This window comes from Thermobia domestica, chromosome 9 (assembly GCF_964235325.1).
Source record: "Thermobia domestica chromosome 9, izTheDome1.hap1.1, whole genome shotgun sequence".
NCBI classification, from domain to species: Eukaryota; Metazoa; Arthropoda; class Insecta; order Zygentoma; family Lepismatidae; genus Thermobia; species Thermobia domestica.
The window spans coordinates 171,454,793-171,472,776 of NC_137462.1; the positions used below are offsets into that span (position 1 = coordinate 171,454,793).

General features: G+C 34.3%; 1 protein-coding gene and 1 long non-coding RNA gene across 2 annotated transcripts in view; one reads left to right on the forward strand and one right to left on the reverse strand.

Moving 5' to 3' along the window:
• Positions 1-17,984, reverse strand: part of LOC145695211 (uncharacterized) — a 332,249-nt gene that overhangs the window by 78,296 nt on the left and 235,969 nt on the right. The gene's annotated exons all lie outside the window — the stretch shown is intronic.
• Positions 1,460-17,984, forward strand: part of LOC145695204 (N-acetylated-alpha-linked acidic dipeptidase 2-like) — an 85,413-nt gene continuing 68,888 nt past the window's right edge. The window contains exons 1-3 of the mRNA XM_081772189.1: positions 1,460-1,671; positions 14,681-14,927; positions 16,358-16,514. Coding sequence (XP_081628315.1) covers positions 1,665-1,671; positions 14,681-14,927; positions 16,358-16,514 — 411 coding nt within the window. The 5' untranslated portion in view covers positions 1,460-1,664. The remainder of the gene's footprint in view (positions 1,672-14,680; positions 14,928-16,357; positions 16,515-17,984) is intronic.

Genomic DNA, 17,984 nt, shown 5'->3' on the forward strand with positions numbered 1-17,984 from the left:
CTGATTCTCTGCAAATTTGATCTTAGTACCCTCTGCAGTGGCGAATCTAGAAATTAAAAACTAGGGGGGTCAGCCAGAAATTAGACTATGATAAATTTATAGAATTCACAAGTTTTTCATGCGTCCAGCGCCGTAACTTAAAATTTTTTTTCTGGAGGGGCAAGCATTAGTATTTGGGCCCCCTAGAGAAAGTTGTTTTTGAACCCTCCCGCAAAATTTGAAAGTAGGCCTCTTTTTTCCATATTTCTCATACTCTTTGTGGGTCCTCCCGCAAGTCCCTGGGCCAGTTCCATACGTGACAAATTAATTAAGGGGACAATATTGACAAATCTCAAAGCCATACGAATAAATATTATTTATAGGGCCCCTAATAGTAAACATTTTATACTGAAATGGGTCCGTGACTCATTTTTGTTTTATTTGCCTTTCGTGTGCTGTTTTGTTTGTGTAATGTAGTAAACCTGTTTGATGTTTCATTTGTAACTTCATCTTCGTATCGTATATGGAGCAAGAAAATTTTGCCTTAAAGTGGACCCCCTCAAACGGCTGGGAGCTTGCCTGGAGGGGCAGTTGGCCCCCGCCCCCCCCCCCCCCACCAACAAGTTAGGACCCTGCATGCGTCCTGCAGAAGTTTCCAACTTAACTCTCCCCTGATGGGTATTATAACTAGGTTGGACATTGACATTATGGACCTAAAGTATTATTTTACACATTACATAACAGAAAAATTGCAATTGAAATTATATCTAATGTTTCAAAAATTTTCCAATAAAGAATACAATGCAAAACTTACTATAAACTTTCAAAAATAAATTCCGTTAGCAAATATATATATATATATATAACAACTTCAATTATTTTTGTCACTCAAAAACCTGGGAAAACCCCTCTGGCCCCGGGCTAGATCTGCCAATGCCCTCATGGCTATTGCACAAGTTTTTTCCCCCCTACAGAACAAATAAAACTTGGAAAAATGACTATATTATCTTGATATGTGATTATGTATGACGGACGGTAGATACTTTTAACTAATTAAACAAGGTCACAGTTTTTCTTTCTGTTTGACAGAGGACAAAAAAAAAAAAAAAAAAAAAAAAAAGTCCCACATGTTCTGAGTAACACAAATTAATATCTAAGATGTGTGTCTTTGATCTTATTTTATTTTTTTAAAACATGACATTAAAGTCCAAAAATGTCGTTGATGGTGTAGCAGGAGAAGTATTTTATTTCGCATAATAGCTACTAATAGCTGTCTTGTCTTGTGATAAGTGCTGGTTTATTACAGACCGGCAACAGCTTTTGGTCAACTATTTGATTGGTCTGGCAAATGTATGCGTCATGAAAACTTCCTATTTTAGTGGAAAGTTAGCCGGAATGCATTGAAATACATACACACACACACACACATGACCTAACAGCTGATATATATATATATATATATATGTAGAAACGACACGCACAAAGCTAACTGGGACCCACATTCCCATTCATCCGACAAAAAGTGACTTTTACCCTCGTCTGCAGTCACGGTTCAAATCCTTTTGTTTGCTTGTGGATTTGATACTGCCAGATGCTGTAGTTTATTATCAGTGGAGTGAAATATAGCATTGTAGAGTTAACTAGACTTCTTTTGATTACAAGTGAATAGTTCAAGTTAGCAACATATGTCAAGTAAGTACATACAGTATATAATCTTCAATTTAAATCTATCACGAATACCGTAACTATCGAATTTTTCCCACTAATTATTCTTTTAAAAATTCTTCTTTATTTTAACAATTTCTGTGCAGCATTGTTATTTAAGGTTTGTGATTTGATATAAATACATAAAACGAACTGGGATAAAAAAAAACGGAGAAAATGTAACTGAAAGATCCAAAGCGTGAACGTCAGAAAGCTCACGCTAAGGGTCAAAAGAATCAAATTATGATAACAGTGATCAATGTTTGAGGAATCACCGTGGCTCAGTGGTAGAAGGTATACCTCTGATGCAAGTGGTCTCTGGTTTGATCCCAAAGCATCTCAGTTTGTGGTGGACAATATCGTGTTAGTGAATTTTCTCCGGATGGTCCCGTTTCCTACCGCATACTAATTCCACTAATTCTTCCATAAATATTCATTTCCATTAGTCATCCGTCTTCCTTAGCCTAAAGAACATAACCAGTGAGACGTTAAACTAAAATAGTTCATTTTTACGATCAATGTTTGGAATAAGATCCTGTATAGGGATATTTTCCTTGTTCAATTTTATTTCTAAAGTTTATATCCCACTGATATGCTGTGTAGGCTAAACAAGATGACGAAAAATGAACGATGAGAATAAAATGGAGGATAAAAGGAGCATACATACTCACAGTGATGCACTCAAGGAGGTTCGGAGTTCAAGCCCCCTCTCCTTGAGTGAAATATTATGGAAAAATAAACATGACTATATATATATATATATACAAAAATCACGCTTGCACTTAAATGAAATGAAATCGAGTGTTTGAGCCTCTCTTTGACAAAATTCTGCGTAGCAGATGATATTACCTAGGTAGTGTTTTTTACAAGACGAGAAATTTCTCATCTCGTCTCAAATATGAGATGTACTAGATTTCCAAATTCAGGACGAGATGAAAATATGACAAGTCGTGCCTCGTTTTCAAGAAGTAAGAAATTTATCAAAACTCGTTGTTTTAGTGTTAAATTATTCATAATGTAAAAAATATTAAATTTGATGAAGTAATTGTACGAATACAATAATCAGCATTTATCAATGGATAGCTATATACACAAGTCATGGTTTATGTGTTGTTATAACACTCCTTCGTGGATCTCTTTTGATGCGGGAAGATTCTGTAACTTCTAGATTAAATTAAGAAAGAAAAACAGGGCATAAATGTTTATCATAAATTAACAAAATGAGACGAGAAGAATTGTCAAGTCTGGCACATCTTTAAACTTTCTGAGTATTGCATGGAAAATTTAAGAAGACAAACTCGTGAGCAGATTTGTCATGCATAAGTGATAAGATGGTTTCTGTTGTCAAGCTTTCGAGCATTGGAGGAGATGACTGCTTATATTTTCTCCTCTCTATCAGCTCACTATAGTCAGTTACATCAAAATTTATTGAAGGTGCCACAAAAGTTCTAACACATTTCCCCTTCTGATCTTGATTTCTTGCCTTTAGCACTCTCCTGTAACTCTCGTACGTGTTGTTTCTCATCCACTGTTTTAGATAACAATATGTTCTCTGGATGACAGAAGAACGCGTTTCTCTCAATCACAAGATCTATAATTCTTTTAATGTTGTTTGGCAAATGTATAATTGTTAGAACTACCTCTGACTGGTATCTCTTTATGTCTAAGCAGACATGAGCATATATCTTTATAATGTAGTTTACAAGCACTTCGAGTTCGTTTGTAGGATTTGTTTGAGAAACGTACCACCGTAAGACCCAGTTGCACATGTCAGCCATCGGAAGTAACTGAGAGGTCTAGGATCTCTTATAGCCACATCTGGAGCACACTTCGCTGTCCGAATTGCTCTGTTACAACTTTTATGGATCTTCAATAAATTTTGATGCCACAGGCTACAGTAAACTGATAAATTGGAGAAAATGTTCCCTCCAGTGCTCGAAAGCTTGGCAACAGAAACTTATCTTATTACTTGTGCATGACAAATCTGCTCATAAGTTTGACTTCTTAAATTTTCCATGACATATTCAGGAAGTTGAAAGGTGTCAAACTTGTAACTGAGTCTGCAGGAAAAGTGTGCGGACAAGAAAACAGAGATAACTACATTAGAGCAACTTTGCTCTCTAGACTCACAATGTCAAAATTGATCTTAAAAAATCTGAATTTAAGACAAGGTCCTTGACTAAATCAACATAATTTAGCACACCCTCATTGGTAGGATGGTTGGCTAGGGTGTGGGTGGAACTTGAATCGCAGCTACCTCCTCGTGGTGAGTTCTGGGTCATTTCAAGGGAAAAATAACGTTGAAAAATGGGCGAAGAGCTGCTAAATCATTATAAAAATGTATAAAATGTATAAAATCACTCACATTAACGAATTATTAACAAACATGACTTCACACAACTAAAATAAAGTACTTAGACGCTATAGAAATGAAAGAAAAAGGTGATCTGTATGTTTCTTGCGTAAAGGTAAATTATGGTGTTTTTTTTTTTTTTTGGTCATTTTCTCCAAACTTTAGGCCGTTTGCGCGAACTGAAGATCCAAACTGTGATCATTTTCGTTACTTTTCCATTGATTAGCATGCGGATACGCAATTTTTGAGATCTATTAGAATTTGATACTCGAAACTCTGCTCCACCCTAATACTCATGCCCTAAGCATACATAATTTGAACACACGACAGACTGATCTTGTAATTGCCAATCTTTTCTTGAAGGTGCATCTGGTGCCATGTTCTGGCTGATAGTCATAGATAATAATAACGTGCCTGGATTTGAAATTTTTGAAATTGGGAAAAGTCAATGCCAGATCATTTTTGCATATCAGTTTTCGTAGAAGGAAGTAAAATGCGCTAAATTTCATTTAGTTTGGTAATTAAAATTGTAGGAATTTCATCTCTAGTTTTAGTCAATTAAAAAATTCTCTCTGACGTTCTGTTTTAGACGGGACAAAAACTAATCCAGGGTGAACGCTGCATGCTCTAGCCTTTCACTGACTACGGGTTAAGACCCCGCACACAATAGTGAAGTGTACGTGGTATGGATTATTTTAGCTGAGGCTACGATCATCCAGTGACGTCAACAAAGGTAGAATTCCGCGTTTTAAATCCTCTCTCAGAGGATAAAATGAATATATATATATATATATATATATATATATATATATATATATATATATATATATATATATATATATATATATATATATATATATATATATATATAAACATTTATCATTCAAAGGTATGGATACAAAATCACGTGTGTTCTGAGACTATATAAGCATCGTTGCTTGAACCCCTTCTTCTCTTGCTGTAATTGTGTGTATGCCACTTTCTCATTCACTGGCAAAAGGAAAAACGAAAATCTGGCGGTCATTCCTTTATAATTGGAATCCAGAGAAGATAGTTCAATTACTACGAATTTCAACATTAAAAACTGTCTAACGGAAAATGTAGTAAGCAAATCTACTCTAGTTAAGAGGCCTAGTGGCCGCGATGGGTGTCAGTGTTAGAGCGTTCACCTCTGTTGCGTGCGGTCCTTGGTTCGACCCCAACTCACTTATGTTCTTTGTATTGAACAAAGACCATATATGTGGATTCTATTACTTTCTTCATTGTATCATTTCATTTATTCTCATTATTTCCGTCTCCTTTAGCCAACACAGTATATTGTGAGACGTAAAATTAAAAGATTTCATTTCATTTTCTTCTGGCCTAATAATTCACTTAACTTACATTCGATACCTACGTAAGCTAAATATCTTCATATAAACAGAAACACGAAGGTACAAGTCAACATGAAGAAAGGAGATTGAAAAGGAAATAGGCGCGACTTTCTCACATTATTCTGCTCTAGGACCTCCGAGCCTGTAATTAAGAAACATTACGGTCGATAGTTTGTCTTCAGTTAGACAACTATATATATTATTTTCAGACAGTTTATCAGATGTTTTCACGAGTTTCTATTGAATGTCCTTGACCGATGATAAACCATTATTAATTCATCGTATGACTTTTGTTTATTTATTTTCTTTTGCCCTCTAACTTCCTTAAAGTGTTCCTCAAATTTGAAAACTCAAATTTTCGAAACTCAACTATCATGAATATAATAATTAGCTACAATCTTAAGATCATTAAATAAATATTCTTCTATACCATTTATCAATCAATGTGTTTTATTATCATCAATTTATTATCTCCTGATAGTGTTTAAGTAGAGTTACTTTATAATAATTTCGACTACCCATTTAGACAGTATTACTATAATACATGATCTGGTGCAATGATCGCCAAACTATTGATTGATCGCAAGCTTCTAGTAGCTCGCGGGGATATTTACGGTTGATCACGTTAACGCTCCATTTTCTAACTTTGATGCCTAAGTTTATAGCCAATAAACAAATGTAGTATTCTCTCTTTAAAAATAAATAAATAAATAAATAAAAAATTAAAAAAATTGGTAGTTCTTTTGGTTGGTAACTCACAGTAGGATTTAAAAATGGTACGGTAGCTCAAAAGCTCCATAAGTTTGATTTTTTGGCGGCCAAAAGTACTAACGCTGGAATAACTCATAACGTCCCATAATTATGTCCTTTAGGCTAAGGAATCGGATGATTAACCCAAGTGAATGATGCTGGAAACATCGGTAGAATGAGAATATAGGAGGAAATGGGAGTGCCCAAAGAAACCCCACGGACATAATGTTGTCCACCACAAACTTACTTGGCCGGGGATCGAATCAGAAACCCCTAGCGCCGGAGGTAAGCGCTCTATCACTGAGCCATCGTGCCTTTCCATAACCTCATAAAGTGAAGAACTACCTTTAACCTCTGAGTAAAATTGAGAAGATCAGTCACGGAAACTCATGAATTGTTATAGAATCCGTACGGGCATGAATAATGGTACAGAATAAGCACTCTTGACTGGCAGAAACGGTTTCGTAAATGCAGGGAGTCTTTGAAGGACGAAGAAAGTATTCAAGCATAGGAAGAGGTGAAAAAACTATGGATTCTGTGAGGGACCTTTGATGCTAAGGATCTTATTCAGCAAGAATTTGTTCCAGAAGACTAGATCATGAATGGCAGCTTCTATCTGGAAGTCATGAAGAGACTACTTCAGCGTATGACTCCCATTCGACCGTAATCAGCTCCGAAATTAGAGTCTTCTCCATGGTAATGTCCTTCTCACACAATTGTACAATTGACAGATCTATAATAATAATAATAATAATAATAATAATAATAATAATAATAATAATAATAATAATAATAATAATAATAATAATAATAATAATAATAATAATAAAGGTCATCGCCAGAATTTGCTCCAGAAGACCACTTCCTGTTCCCGAGGTTGAAAGTCGACCTTAAGAACAACATGTCTGGGATCATGGAGGTCGTCAAGACGGCTATGACAAGAATTAACTCAATCAATGACAGTTGCATACAAAATTTATTATTTGTTTTTAGTTCTGTATACAAAGTTCCAATGTATTTAGAGAGTTGAAAATAAGCATTCATTAATTTGTTACATTATTTAGGTTTTGTTTGAGCGTTCTTTTCGTACAGGCGCGTAAGGCTATTTTGTAGTTTTCAAAGGTTTGCTGTAAATGCTGTAACACCGTTACTTTTCACGATATCAATTTCAAACAAAAGCTTTTTGAAAGAGAATTAGAAGTTCAACATTTTATGTCCCGTGCATATCTAAGCCTACTAGACTCATATGTCTTTTTTTTTTTTTTTTTTTTTTTAAAGTGTTGAAAATTAAAGTTTGAAGAGCACAAATCATAATTTGTTTCAATGAAGTGTTTGCAAGAAAAGATAATAAGACTCGCCGTTATTTATTATTATTAGTTTTAGATCCAGACTTCGTTGCATACTACATCCTAAAAGAGTTTGAGTATTAAAACATTGCAATCCTTTGAAAGTCGGCTATCTCAAAAGGGACACATTTGATAAATCTCCAAATTTCACAAAATAATCGTTATTTTTATAGTTACAAGTGGTTAAAATTTGATCACTGGTGCGAGAATAGTTTTTCAAAAAAAAAATCTTTAAGTTTTACATCCCACGAATATAACGACTAGGCTAAAGGAGACGGTGATGAGAAATGAATGGAGAAAATGGGAGAACCTCGAGAAAACCCAGGTACACGGTGTTTGTCCAGCACAAAGGTCACTTGGCGCGAGCTAGGATCGAAAGAAGGACTCCATGCACCAGAGGTGAACGCTCTACCACTAAGCCACTGCAGCTCCGAGAATAGTTTTCAGTTGTGTTTTTTATTATGTGGCGAAATTAAGTTTGTTAACAACTGAAATATAATGATGGTTCATGAAATGAAATGAAATGAAATCTTTAAGCTTTACGTCCCACGGTTATTTTTTTTTTTTTAATGGTTTGGCTCGCAAATGTTGATAGTTCCTGCGCTTCGTTAATAGTTAGCCTTTCCTCTTGAAACTATGTTTGAGCTCTTATTAAATAGTCCAGTATGTAGGGGAAAATTTTGACAAACGTGCAAAAATTAGTAAATTAATGACTTTCAGAATAGTTTCCTCTCATCAAGTAGGGCCTATAGTAATATCCTAAAAGTCTCCGAACATCCCTCTTGCGCTTCATCCAATATGACTGCCATATCCAATTTGGCTGCTACCGTCTATAGAACAGTTATGTGTTCCTTGATTTCTTACCTTGGGTTCAGTTCTACGGTCTTGGAACTTATAATAAAATATTTTGTAAATAAAATTTCCTCTGTTTGATACATAATTCATCTCTGAATACAAATGATAGAGTAGATTTTTATCGCTTAACCTTGTAGGCTACCATTTTTTTTTCAAGTGTATTTTTCTGATTATACATATAATTAAAGAAACTATGTCAATACCCCATAATTGCAATTGGTATATACAAAATATGATATATTTGAGATTAATGGTGCATTATACGGAAGTTTCCGTAAACTCATTTAGCAAAATAATCTACAGAGAATATGTTATTTAAGCAAAATTAAGTTGTTTTTTATAAACGACAGAAATAATTTATAACACATAAAAGACAAAAATTAATCCATCCCTGGCACAGTCCATTGCTGGGTCATAAATGATGCGGTTGGGTTGAATCAGACTCGCTGTTTCTTTAGATGAAAAATATTGAAATAATGAGTTTAAAAGAGAGCGTTTATATTTTAGTAATTTAGGTTTCATATAATAAACTCTGCTTCTTTCAAAACAGGAAAGGTACCCATTACATTGAAAAACTAAAGAGAAAAAGAAAGAAGGAACTTCGAAAAATTCATAAAAGTATCGTACAGTATAATTCCAGGGTACGGTAGTTCAACACCAAAAAATACCAACATGTCACTCTCATCCTGTTGTTTTTGATTCCCAAAATGTGATTTCCCTACAATTAAGGCACACGTCTGAGTAAAATAATCTCGAACATGAACAGTTAAGTATATGAGAGTTTTACATTTGCAATGCACCAGCTTCAGAAAAGAGTTTGGTGTTGATATGTCCACACAAGTAATTGATTAGCATTGTTCATTTTCTCCTTCGATTCCCAATCAGTTGCTCTAGCCAAGTTTGATATACACCTTCAATACCTGCTGTTTGCTCGGACTTGCTCTTATAGGTAAAACTGAGGGATCAGTGAATAGTGTGAAACAAGTCTTTGGTATGTGAAATATCGACAGAAAGCCAGTGCATCACAATCATGTGATACATAAAAGTCTAATTGGAAGTGTTATCCCACTTTCACTAATTCTTCAGGATTCGTAGTAGATTTGTTGAATATACTAACAAACTGTTGTAATTAACTGTCTATCTTTCGAGTAGTTTCTAATAAGTTTTCTTCCCTTTCTGTAACAGAGACGAAATCATGTCACTTCCTGAAAATTCACATAAAAACAGTATAACATCATCCATGTTTCCTCCTGTATTTTCATGTATTTAAACATTTTGGCTGTTGATGAAATCTGCCTTCTTTACGCAAAGGTTTTTTTTTTTTTTTTTTTTTTTTTTTAAATCAGAAAAATACGCTTGAAAGAAAACAGATACAAGATTATGCGACACGAGTCTACTCTATCATTGGCAACTTTATATCTACCTAACCTACAGAGATGTATTATATATCAAACAAAAGGAAATATTATGTACATAATATTTTAACTTTCAAGATCGTGTAATTGAACCTAATTTAAGAAATCAAGTAAAACATGATTGTTCTATAAACGCGGCGGCCAAATTAGATATGGCAGTCATATTGGGTGAAGCTTAAGGCGGATATCTGGGCACTTTTAGGATATGCCTATACTTGATAGAAAGAAGCTGTCCTGCAAGTTTCACTAAGTTACTATTTTTTTTTTCAGGTTTACCCTTATACATACTGAATTAAGAAGTCTGCACTTAATAAAAAATTAACATTTTTAATGTCGATGTTCAATGTTAAGCGTATACTATCCATTCATACCGTAATCGTGTTTATACTGATTTTTGGTGCTTTGTTTAATTTTACTTTATGATTTATGCAAACACTCGTAGAATTTACATTACTTAATTTTATGTTTTCCATAATACATTTTGTAACTTTACGTAATATTTTCATATCTAGATGTCAAAGATATAATATCTAGTTGTAATTGTGTTTATTCTATTAATATGTACATTATATATATATATATATATATATATATATATATATATATATATATATATATATATATATAACAAATCTTGAAAGGCGAATGTTGAATTCAAGATTCGCCTACACTTTCTCTTGAGTTAACATCTGTAAATTCCATTGCCTGAGGTTATTAGGCGAATCTTGAATAGGTGAAAGTTGAAGTCACCGGTAAAAGGAATTTATAATATCATACAATACCTGTAAAATAGTATAAACAATGTATGAAGACTGTAAATGGGTTTAAACCTGTTGTGTTCAAATTAAATAAATTAAAATAAAATAAAATTTGATGTTAGGTAATGCCTACTGACTTTGTATTTTTGGTCAAAATCAACATTGCTATGGAACTGTAACTACTTATTAAATAACGAAAATATATATATTCTGCAATGTCCAGACTTTCTCCCAACTAGGGTTGTCAGTTCTTTTTTAGAGAAAATAAAAGACATATTTTATGGTATTTAGCGGATAAAGTTGAAGACAGATAATCATCAGAATTCACATGTAACAAACACATATATGGTTTCACGTAGTAATGCAGAACACATTATTGAAATTCACAATCATTTGGAGTTTTATTTTTAGTAGTTCACAGGAGCTTCTTCCTGATATTAAGATCAATCAGAAGTGAGATATTATAAAGTTGGTTTTGGCAGACGAAGATTAAGGTGCTAAAATGAAATTATTCTTAAATATTATGTTGGGTTGCCGGTTAAGTAGGACAAAGAACGCGCCTTGTTGCATTTTTCTCTCTAAATACTTGGTTATATCACTGGGTTGGTTTTTAACAGTACGTGAAAAATCAGTTTCTATAATTTAAAACTGTTTCTTTCTTCTTTGCACTAACTTTAAAAGTTAAAAGTGTCCAGAACTATATTTTTTATTTATTAAAAACCGTCAGAAATCATTATATGAGAAAATTGAAAACATATAATATGCAAAATACAAGAAAACACATAAAGATTACTGGGAAAACGTAAGATCTGCCAACCTTAGTCCTTCCTAACTTTGTTCCCACACATCAGTGGCTCCGACGCGACACCCGAGTCTGCCGTGTGACGCCGTTTCAAATGCTTAATATAGATTGTGGTAATTTGAATAGAAAAAATGGAAATGCAACAAAAATTGCCACCCAAAGTAATTGGATCTGATACTGGAAAATCTATACATTAAGCATTGAACTTCTGTAAAAAAAGAAAGAACCTAAGTGGACGTATTAATGTTAACCTGTTTCCACAATACACAGAACAACTAAGGTTGCATTTACTTAGATGTTTTAGTGTTAGATTTTATGTTATTTTCTTGAAAAATTTAAACAAATGCAAGAAATTGTACAAAAGTAAAAGCAGCACTTATAACGAGATTATGACGATTCTGGCGTCATTTCTAAACAACAAAATTAGTCGCAATCTTGCCGTTTGCTAAAATATATCGAATTGAGACGTATGGAAACAAATATTGAAGATTTAATATTGCTTTTTCACTTCCCATATGTAGTTGTTGATTGTACCGTTGTGGCATTTAAAAAATATACAGGGTGTTTCAATACAACACTGACAACGTTTGGAAGTAATTCCAGACACCAAGATAAAACAAAAATTATAGGCCAACCTAGGTGCACAAATGCTTCCTTTCGGAGTTATAGGCTGCCGAAAACAAGAAAAAATGAACTTTAAAGATCCATAGCTCCAATACTATGGGACCTACCGTAGTCAGGTCAAAACTTTACTTAGGAACTCCTACGTGCCCTATCCAAATATCCATGTTTCAGAATCCTGTGGTACTTCTGCAACAATTTTTATAGGGATAGTTGGTGATTACTTCAAATTATATGCCCATTGCAAAACTGCCTCTATAAAAATTGTTGCGTGAGTATCTTAGGATTCTGAAACATGTATTTTTAATTTGCGCACATATTAGTTCCTAAGTAAAGTCGACCCGACTACGGTAGGTCCCATAGTTTTCGAGCTATGGAACTTTAAATTTCATTTTCTCATGTTTTCGGCAGCCTATAATTGCGAAAGAAAACATTTGTGCACCCAGTCTTTATACTTTTCATCTTATCTTGGTGTCAGGAATCACCTCACAAACGTTGTTGGTGTTATTTTCAAACACTCTGTATATATTTCGTCTTAAGTCTTTTAATTTCATTTAATATCAAGAAACATAACCTATTTCAAGTCGAGAGATAACTTACTACAATTAAGAAGATGCAGATGAAAAATGATATCTAGTTATAATAAACTTACATTTGCGTTCACGTGACTAACCTAAGAATCATATTACTAGTTCTTTTCGAGTTTAACGACTTTTCAATATCGAGTCTACATGGAACGCGGAGTTACAGCTCAATGTGGCATGAGACCGCTTGATTTCTCGCGGAGAATTGAACCCGAATCTTGCGTGTAGAAGACACTATGTTATTGGTAGAGCCCTGAGGGAGGGCTATTGGCTTAACTATAATGACAACATTTATAGGTTTGTAGAACAAAATCCCGCGTTGCGGTTTTACGTGACATATGGCGTTAAGTTAGGATGCAAGTTCTTGCCTTGACCGTGCTTACTTTCATTGCGTCATTTCTTTTATCGTCACTAGTTCTATGTTTACCAACTTCTGCTTTAGCCCCTAGAATCTAATCAATGAACATGGAAAGCAAAGAAAGAAAATTTATAGTGCAAACATCTTATTTCATGTCCTAGCAAGACCGATACAATTGACTTGTATCCCTAATCCTATTCAATTTTGTTGTTGATAACGGATGGCAATGATCTTGGGAGCGGATAAGCAGTCTCCAGGCATCAGTTAGACGTTCATTAAGTAGGATCTTTGAACCATATCAATCGTTCTAGTATACCAGTAAAAACCATTGTAATCCTAAGGGTCGTGTAAATTGGGTTTATTGGAGTTTAGGGTCCCTTTTCAGCACGAAGTGTATATGAGACGTGGATATACAGTTTAAAGTGGAACCCGAACCACCGTAATGGTTTCAAATTTCAAAGCTTTCCCTCTGGAATTTGAACCCGGGATCTCCTCCAACTAAGGCGTCAGTTTGCAATTAGACCGACGGGAAGGGTTAATGAAGCATTTGTAGATAGCACCATCACATTTAGCAAAGGCATACATTCTTTCAAGATAATACATGGTGTGCACTCAGCTTCCCTTTTATATTTTCTTTTATTTTTATTTTTATTTTTATTTTATTTTTTTGATTGACGACACACTTTATTGAGGTCCGACCACATCGCGACACATTTTATTTGTGAGGGGAAGGTACTGGGTTTACCAACATTCCTTTATATATTCATCCTGTATGTCTGTGTATTCGTCCGCCCGTCCACACGTCCGGGAGACAATGTGTATTTCTTCGTCCTGGAGACAAAATATCTGAAGAACTACTGTATGGATCACCATCAATTTTGGCGAGAATATAGAGAGTCAACAGTTAGGATTCTAGGTCCTTGATGGATGTGATATTGAAACTATAAGTGATAGAAATGAATAATTTCCGGTTTTTACAGTGATAACTATAGAACAGAAACGGTAATAGAAAGCGAGGAGTGGTTTTATGCATATATATTCCATCTATGCATATTCATCATCCCAAGAAAATATTCCATCTATTCTAATATCTCTACACAAACCGAAGTTGGCATAAATAAACCATTTCTGATTTCAATATTAATATGAGAATATATCATTCCATAAAGCGAAACTATTTCACCTGGTGTACACAGCATACTGCTCCTAATTAAATTCTAAAATTTTATCAACACACTCCATGGGTTTTCACGACACACTGGTTAGGGAAAAGTGTTTTAGAGGACCAAGTTTTGAAAGAATTTAAAACCTGAAACCTAATATAAAGCTAAAAGTTGTATATTTGTTGAAACGGAGATATATATATTATTTTCTAATATTTCGAATTTCACTTAATAAATATCTATATGTAGGTTATTTGAGCGTAATTAATATTACAAGTTTTCTATCCCAAATTTACAGTGTAGGAATTGAGGTATAGCCACAGTGAAAGTAGAATTGCATTCTGGAAAAAGAAAGAAAAAGAAAGTCAATTTTTAAATAGCAGAAGAATCAAACTATATGCTGAGGAAACATATTTTGTAATTGGGAACGTTTTAATGAAGATAAAATACATTTAAATATAAAAATCCTAGACACAAAACAAGAGATAAATATATGCAACATATTATTTATTTTGTTAATCTTATCTTATGTAGCTCCTAATCATTTATCATGTTTCAATTATGTCATTCGCACATAGCTAGTGATTTATGTTACTTGTTAACTTTTTTTTTTTTTCAGAATCTTCTTTTTTTGATTCCCCGATGGCATCCACAAGAACTTTGATTCTGTTGGCAGCGACCCTTATCGTTGGCAGTCTGATTATGGGTCTCCTCATTGGATATTTCTCTGCGAGAATCACAACTAAACAAGAACAGATCTTAAACACAGTTGCCGTGGCAACGAGAGATGCTTATCGAGACGACATTGAATTTTTACGTCAGTCGTTAGACAATTTCAGCTCAGATCGAATTAAAGAATATTTAAGGTATATGTTTAAACTTTAATGGTGTTCCTAAGATGAGGACAAAATATATATTTTCATTTAAAGTTAATAGTAAAGTGCGGAAAAACATACAGGGTAATAGAAAATTTCTACATAAATTTAGGGCTTGTAGGTTGTAGAATATATTTTGAATATGAACTCATATCCGGAAACATGGCGTTTTCCTGAAGCACGGAAAGCAACTGCAAATCAAGAGTGAAAAGTATAAGTAACTCCTGAGGAAAATAGCTGAGTATTGCCAGCTATACCAAGCTGAAAAGTTATAAAATCCAGTTTTGCTTGTGAAGTTTCCACGGTACACTAATATAAATAACACATCAAACTGAACTTAAAAGTTCCGTATGGTTGTAAATGATACGTCTTCCTTGGGTATTTTTGCAGATAATTATCAATGGTCGGAACTGACGCACTTGAATTGGAATTTTCTCCATGGCAGCAAATTACGCTGAATCAAGGAAGTTTGTGGTTAATTAAAGTGAATGACTATGAAATATTGGTGGAATGAGAATATGAAACGAAACGAGAAAGAAAACGCACGGAAACGATGTTGTCCATCATAAATTTATACGGCTTGGGATCGAACCATGGACCCTCTGTACCATAGGTGAGAGCTCTAACCGCTTCTTTTTCATAAAAGATCAACCGATCATACCTCAGTTTCCTGCGCACCTCAGTTTCCTCGTATATAAGATTCTTAACTTTTACCAAATTCGACAAGGGCACGAACACATACTTATCCAGCACAGTTAAAATTTCAAAGCTTCTTCCACCGGGAATCAAACCCGGGACCGCGTATACCAAAGGCGGATATGCTAGTCATAAGACCAGCGGGGAGGGCACTGAGCCAAGGCGATGTATATGAAGTATGTATATTTGCAACCATAATGGCAAAGAAATCGATACATTCACTGAAATTTAGAAGTTAAATATAATGCTACGTAATGGAAATTGCGGATAACAGCATGGTGGCATTTAATAAATGAAATTTGGAAACCAAACTTTCTTATTACTACAGGACAGCAATAACAGTTGCATAAACTCAGGTGAATTTATTTCTTAATTGAAGGGAATAAAACAGACTTTTCCATTTAGGAATGATTTTTTTTTTTTTTAAATCCATTAATGTTTTGTACTTTAGATTTTTTGTCTTCTATTAGGTATATAGATTGTGATCAATTATACGCATGATTCTTATAAATAGCAAAATCTTACTGGGATTTACAAGAGCATTAGAGTAGTATTCAAGGAATTATGTGTGATCCTGTTGGCAACATTGTTCATTATAATGTAAAAATCCACGAGAATTACATCAACAAAATATCATACAAACCAGTCAGAACTTGTACGCTAATGAATTAATTTTAGTGTTTGTAAAATATGCAAATAACTAAGTGATTTGTGTTTTATTTTAGGGAATTGACAAGGCGGCCTCATCTTGCCGGTACTGATAGAGATGAGGAACTTGCCAAATGGATTCAGAGTGAGTGGCTGAAAGCTGGATTGGACTCCGTAGATTTGGTGCCATATCGAATTCTGCTGTCATATCCTGATCCATTAAACCCTAATAAGGTATAGTATACCTCTGCTCATATTTCATCGTAACACACAGTATGGATTTCATATCCAAATGGGGGGAGAGAAAAGAGGTGGGAGAGGAAGAGAAGGAGAGAGAGAGAGAGAGAGAGATAGGAAGGCGACTGGATATTTGTGTGACACAATTTAAATTTTGAATTCCTAAATTTTGTTTGCAGCCGTCATTATTCATTGTCAGGAAATCATTCTACGCACTATTATTAGCATTTCACGGTAAAAACAAATTTTTCTAAAATGAGACTGTATATCAATCAAAGATCTCATACAGCAAAACACAATAATTGTAGATGAGTGTCATCCTTATGCATATTTTTTCGAGGTTTTTTTGGTAAACAAATTGATTCGACTACAAGGAGATTCTTCGTAGGAAATAACAAATGTAAAAATTGCACTTTGTTTCATCAAGAAGTGCTCAACCGATCGACCTGAAATTTGATCAGAAGGAGACTGAGAATGCCAGGTCTGAAAGGACGCCACTGCATGTAGTTTAATGGGATGGTTAATAAATGGTAAGAAAAGGATATTTTATATAAAATTGTATATAAACATGTTACAGCATAAGTGTGGAATGCCTGGAGCAATTTCCCAAACTGGATACACATGTGACAATCGGAAACAAATACATTATGGTTTAGAAACCACTTGCTCTTTAGCGATGAGAAGGGAAATGACATGTAATAATAATCAAAAATAACAGATATGAGTGTAGACTCCATAGTTTTCGGGATCGCTGAGATGAATAGTGACACGATACCACACTGTTGGGGCCTCTTAGGTTGGGAGTGTGTAACATGTAAAAATAGTCGGAAACGACCGATTTTAGTGTCGAATTCATGGGTTCGGTGTCTATGAGATCAATTGACATTTTCGATGTTGTTTACGGCCAATTTCAGCCTCCACCGGTGCTACAGACGAATAAATATATATTAACTGGCGACTTAGCCTACTGGCAACTAAACTCCACACATTGTGACCACACAGTACCCACACTATATGCGGCAACTACCGTTCTTTTCCGTACAATACGCTTCCCGTCCTTATCTAAGGAATAGATCCATTATGTAGAGAATCACAATTAAATCCATATCAAATTGAAGGAAAAGATTTAATTGAAACTATACCCAGTATCGAGGATTTTACTATTCTCATGAATTGTCTCAATTTTTCTTCTTCTCCCTTCTTGACCTTCCACCGTACTATCCCAATAGTCCTCACTATGAATTTATAATGGATATATCGTCTTACCTTTTTCTCTTGTGGATTTCCTTCTCTTTTACTTTAAATCAACTAGAAGCAGGTTCGCGCAACTAGGATCGCTTATTATAAATTACACTAAAATGTCTAGGGAAATTAATCTCTTATTTATCTTAATCTCTCGGATACGAATTTTTTAGGTATACAGTAGAAATCATAGAACATCTCTACTTTTATCAGTTTATTTACGAA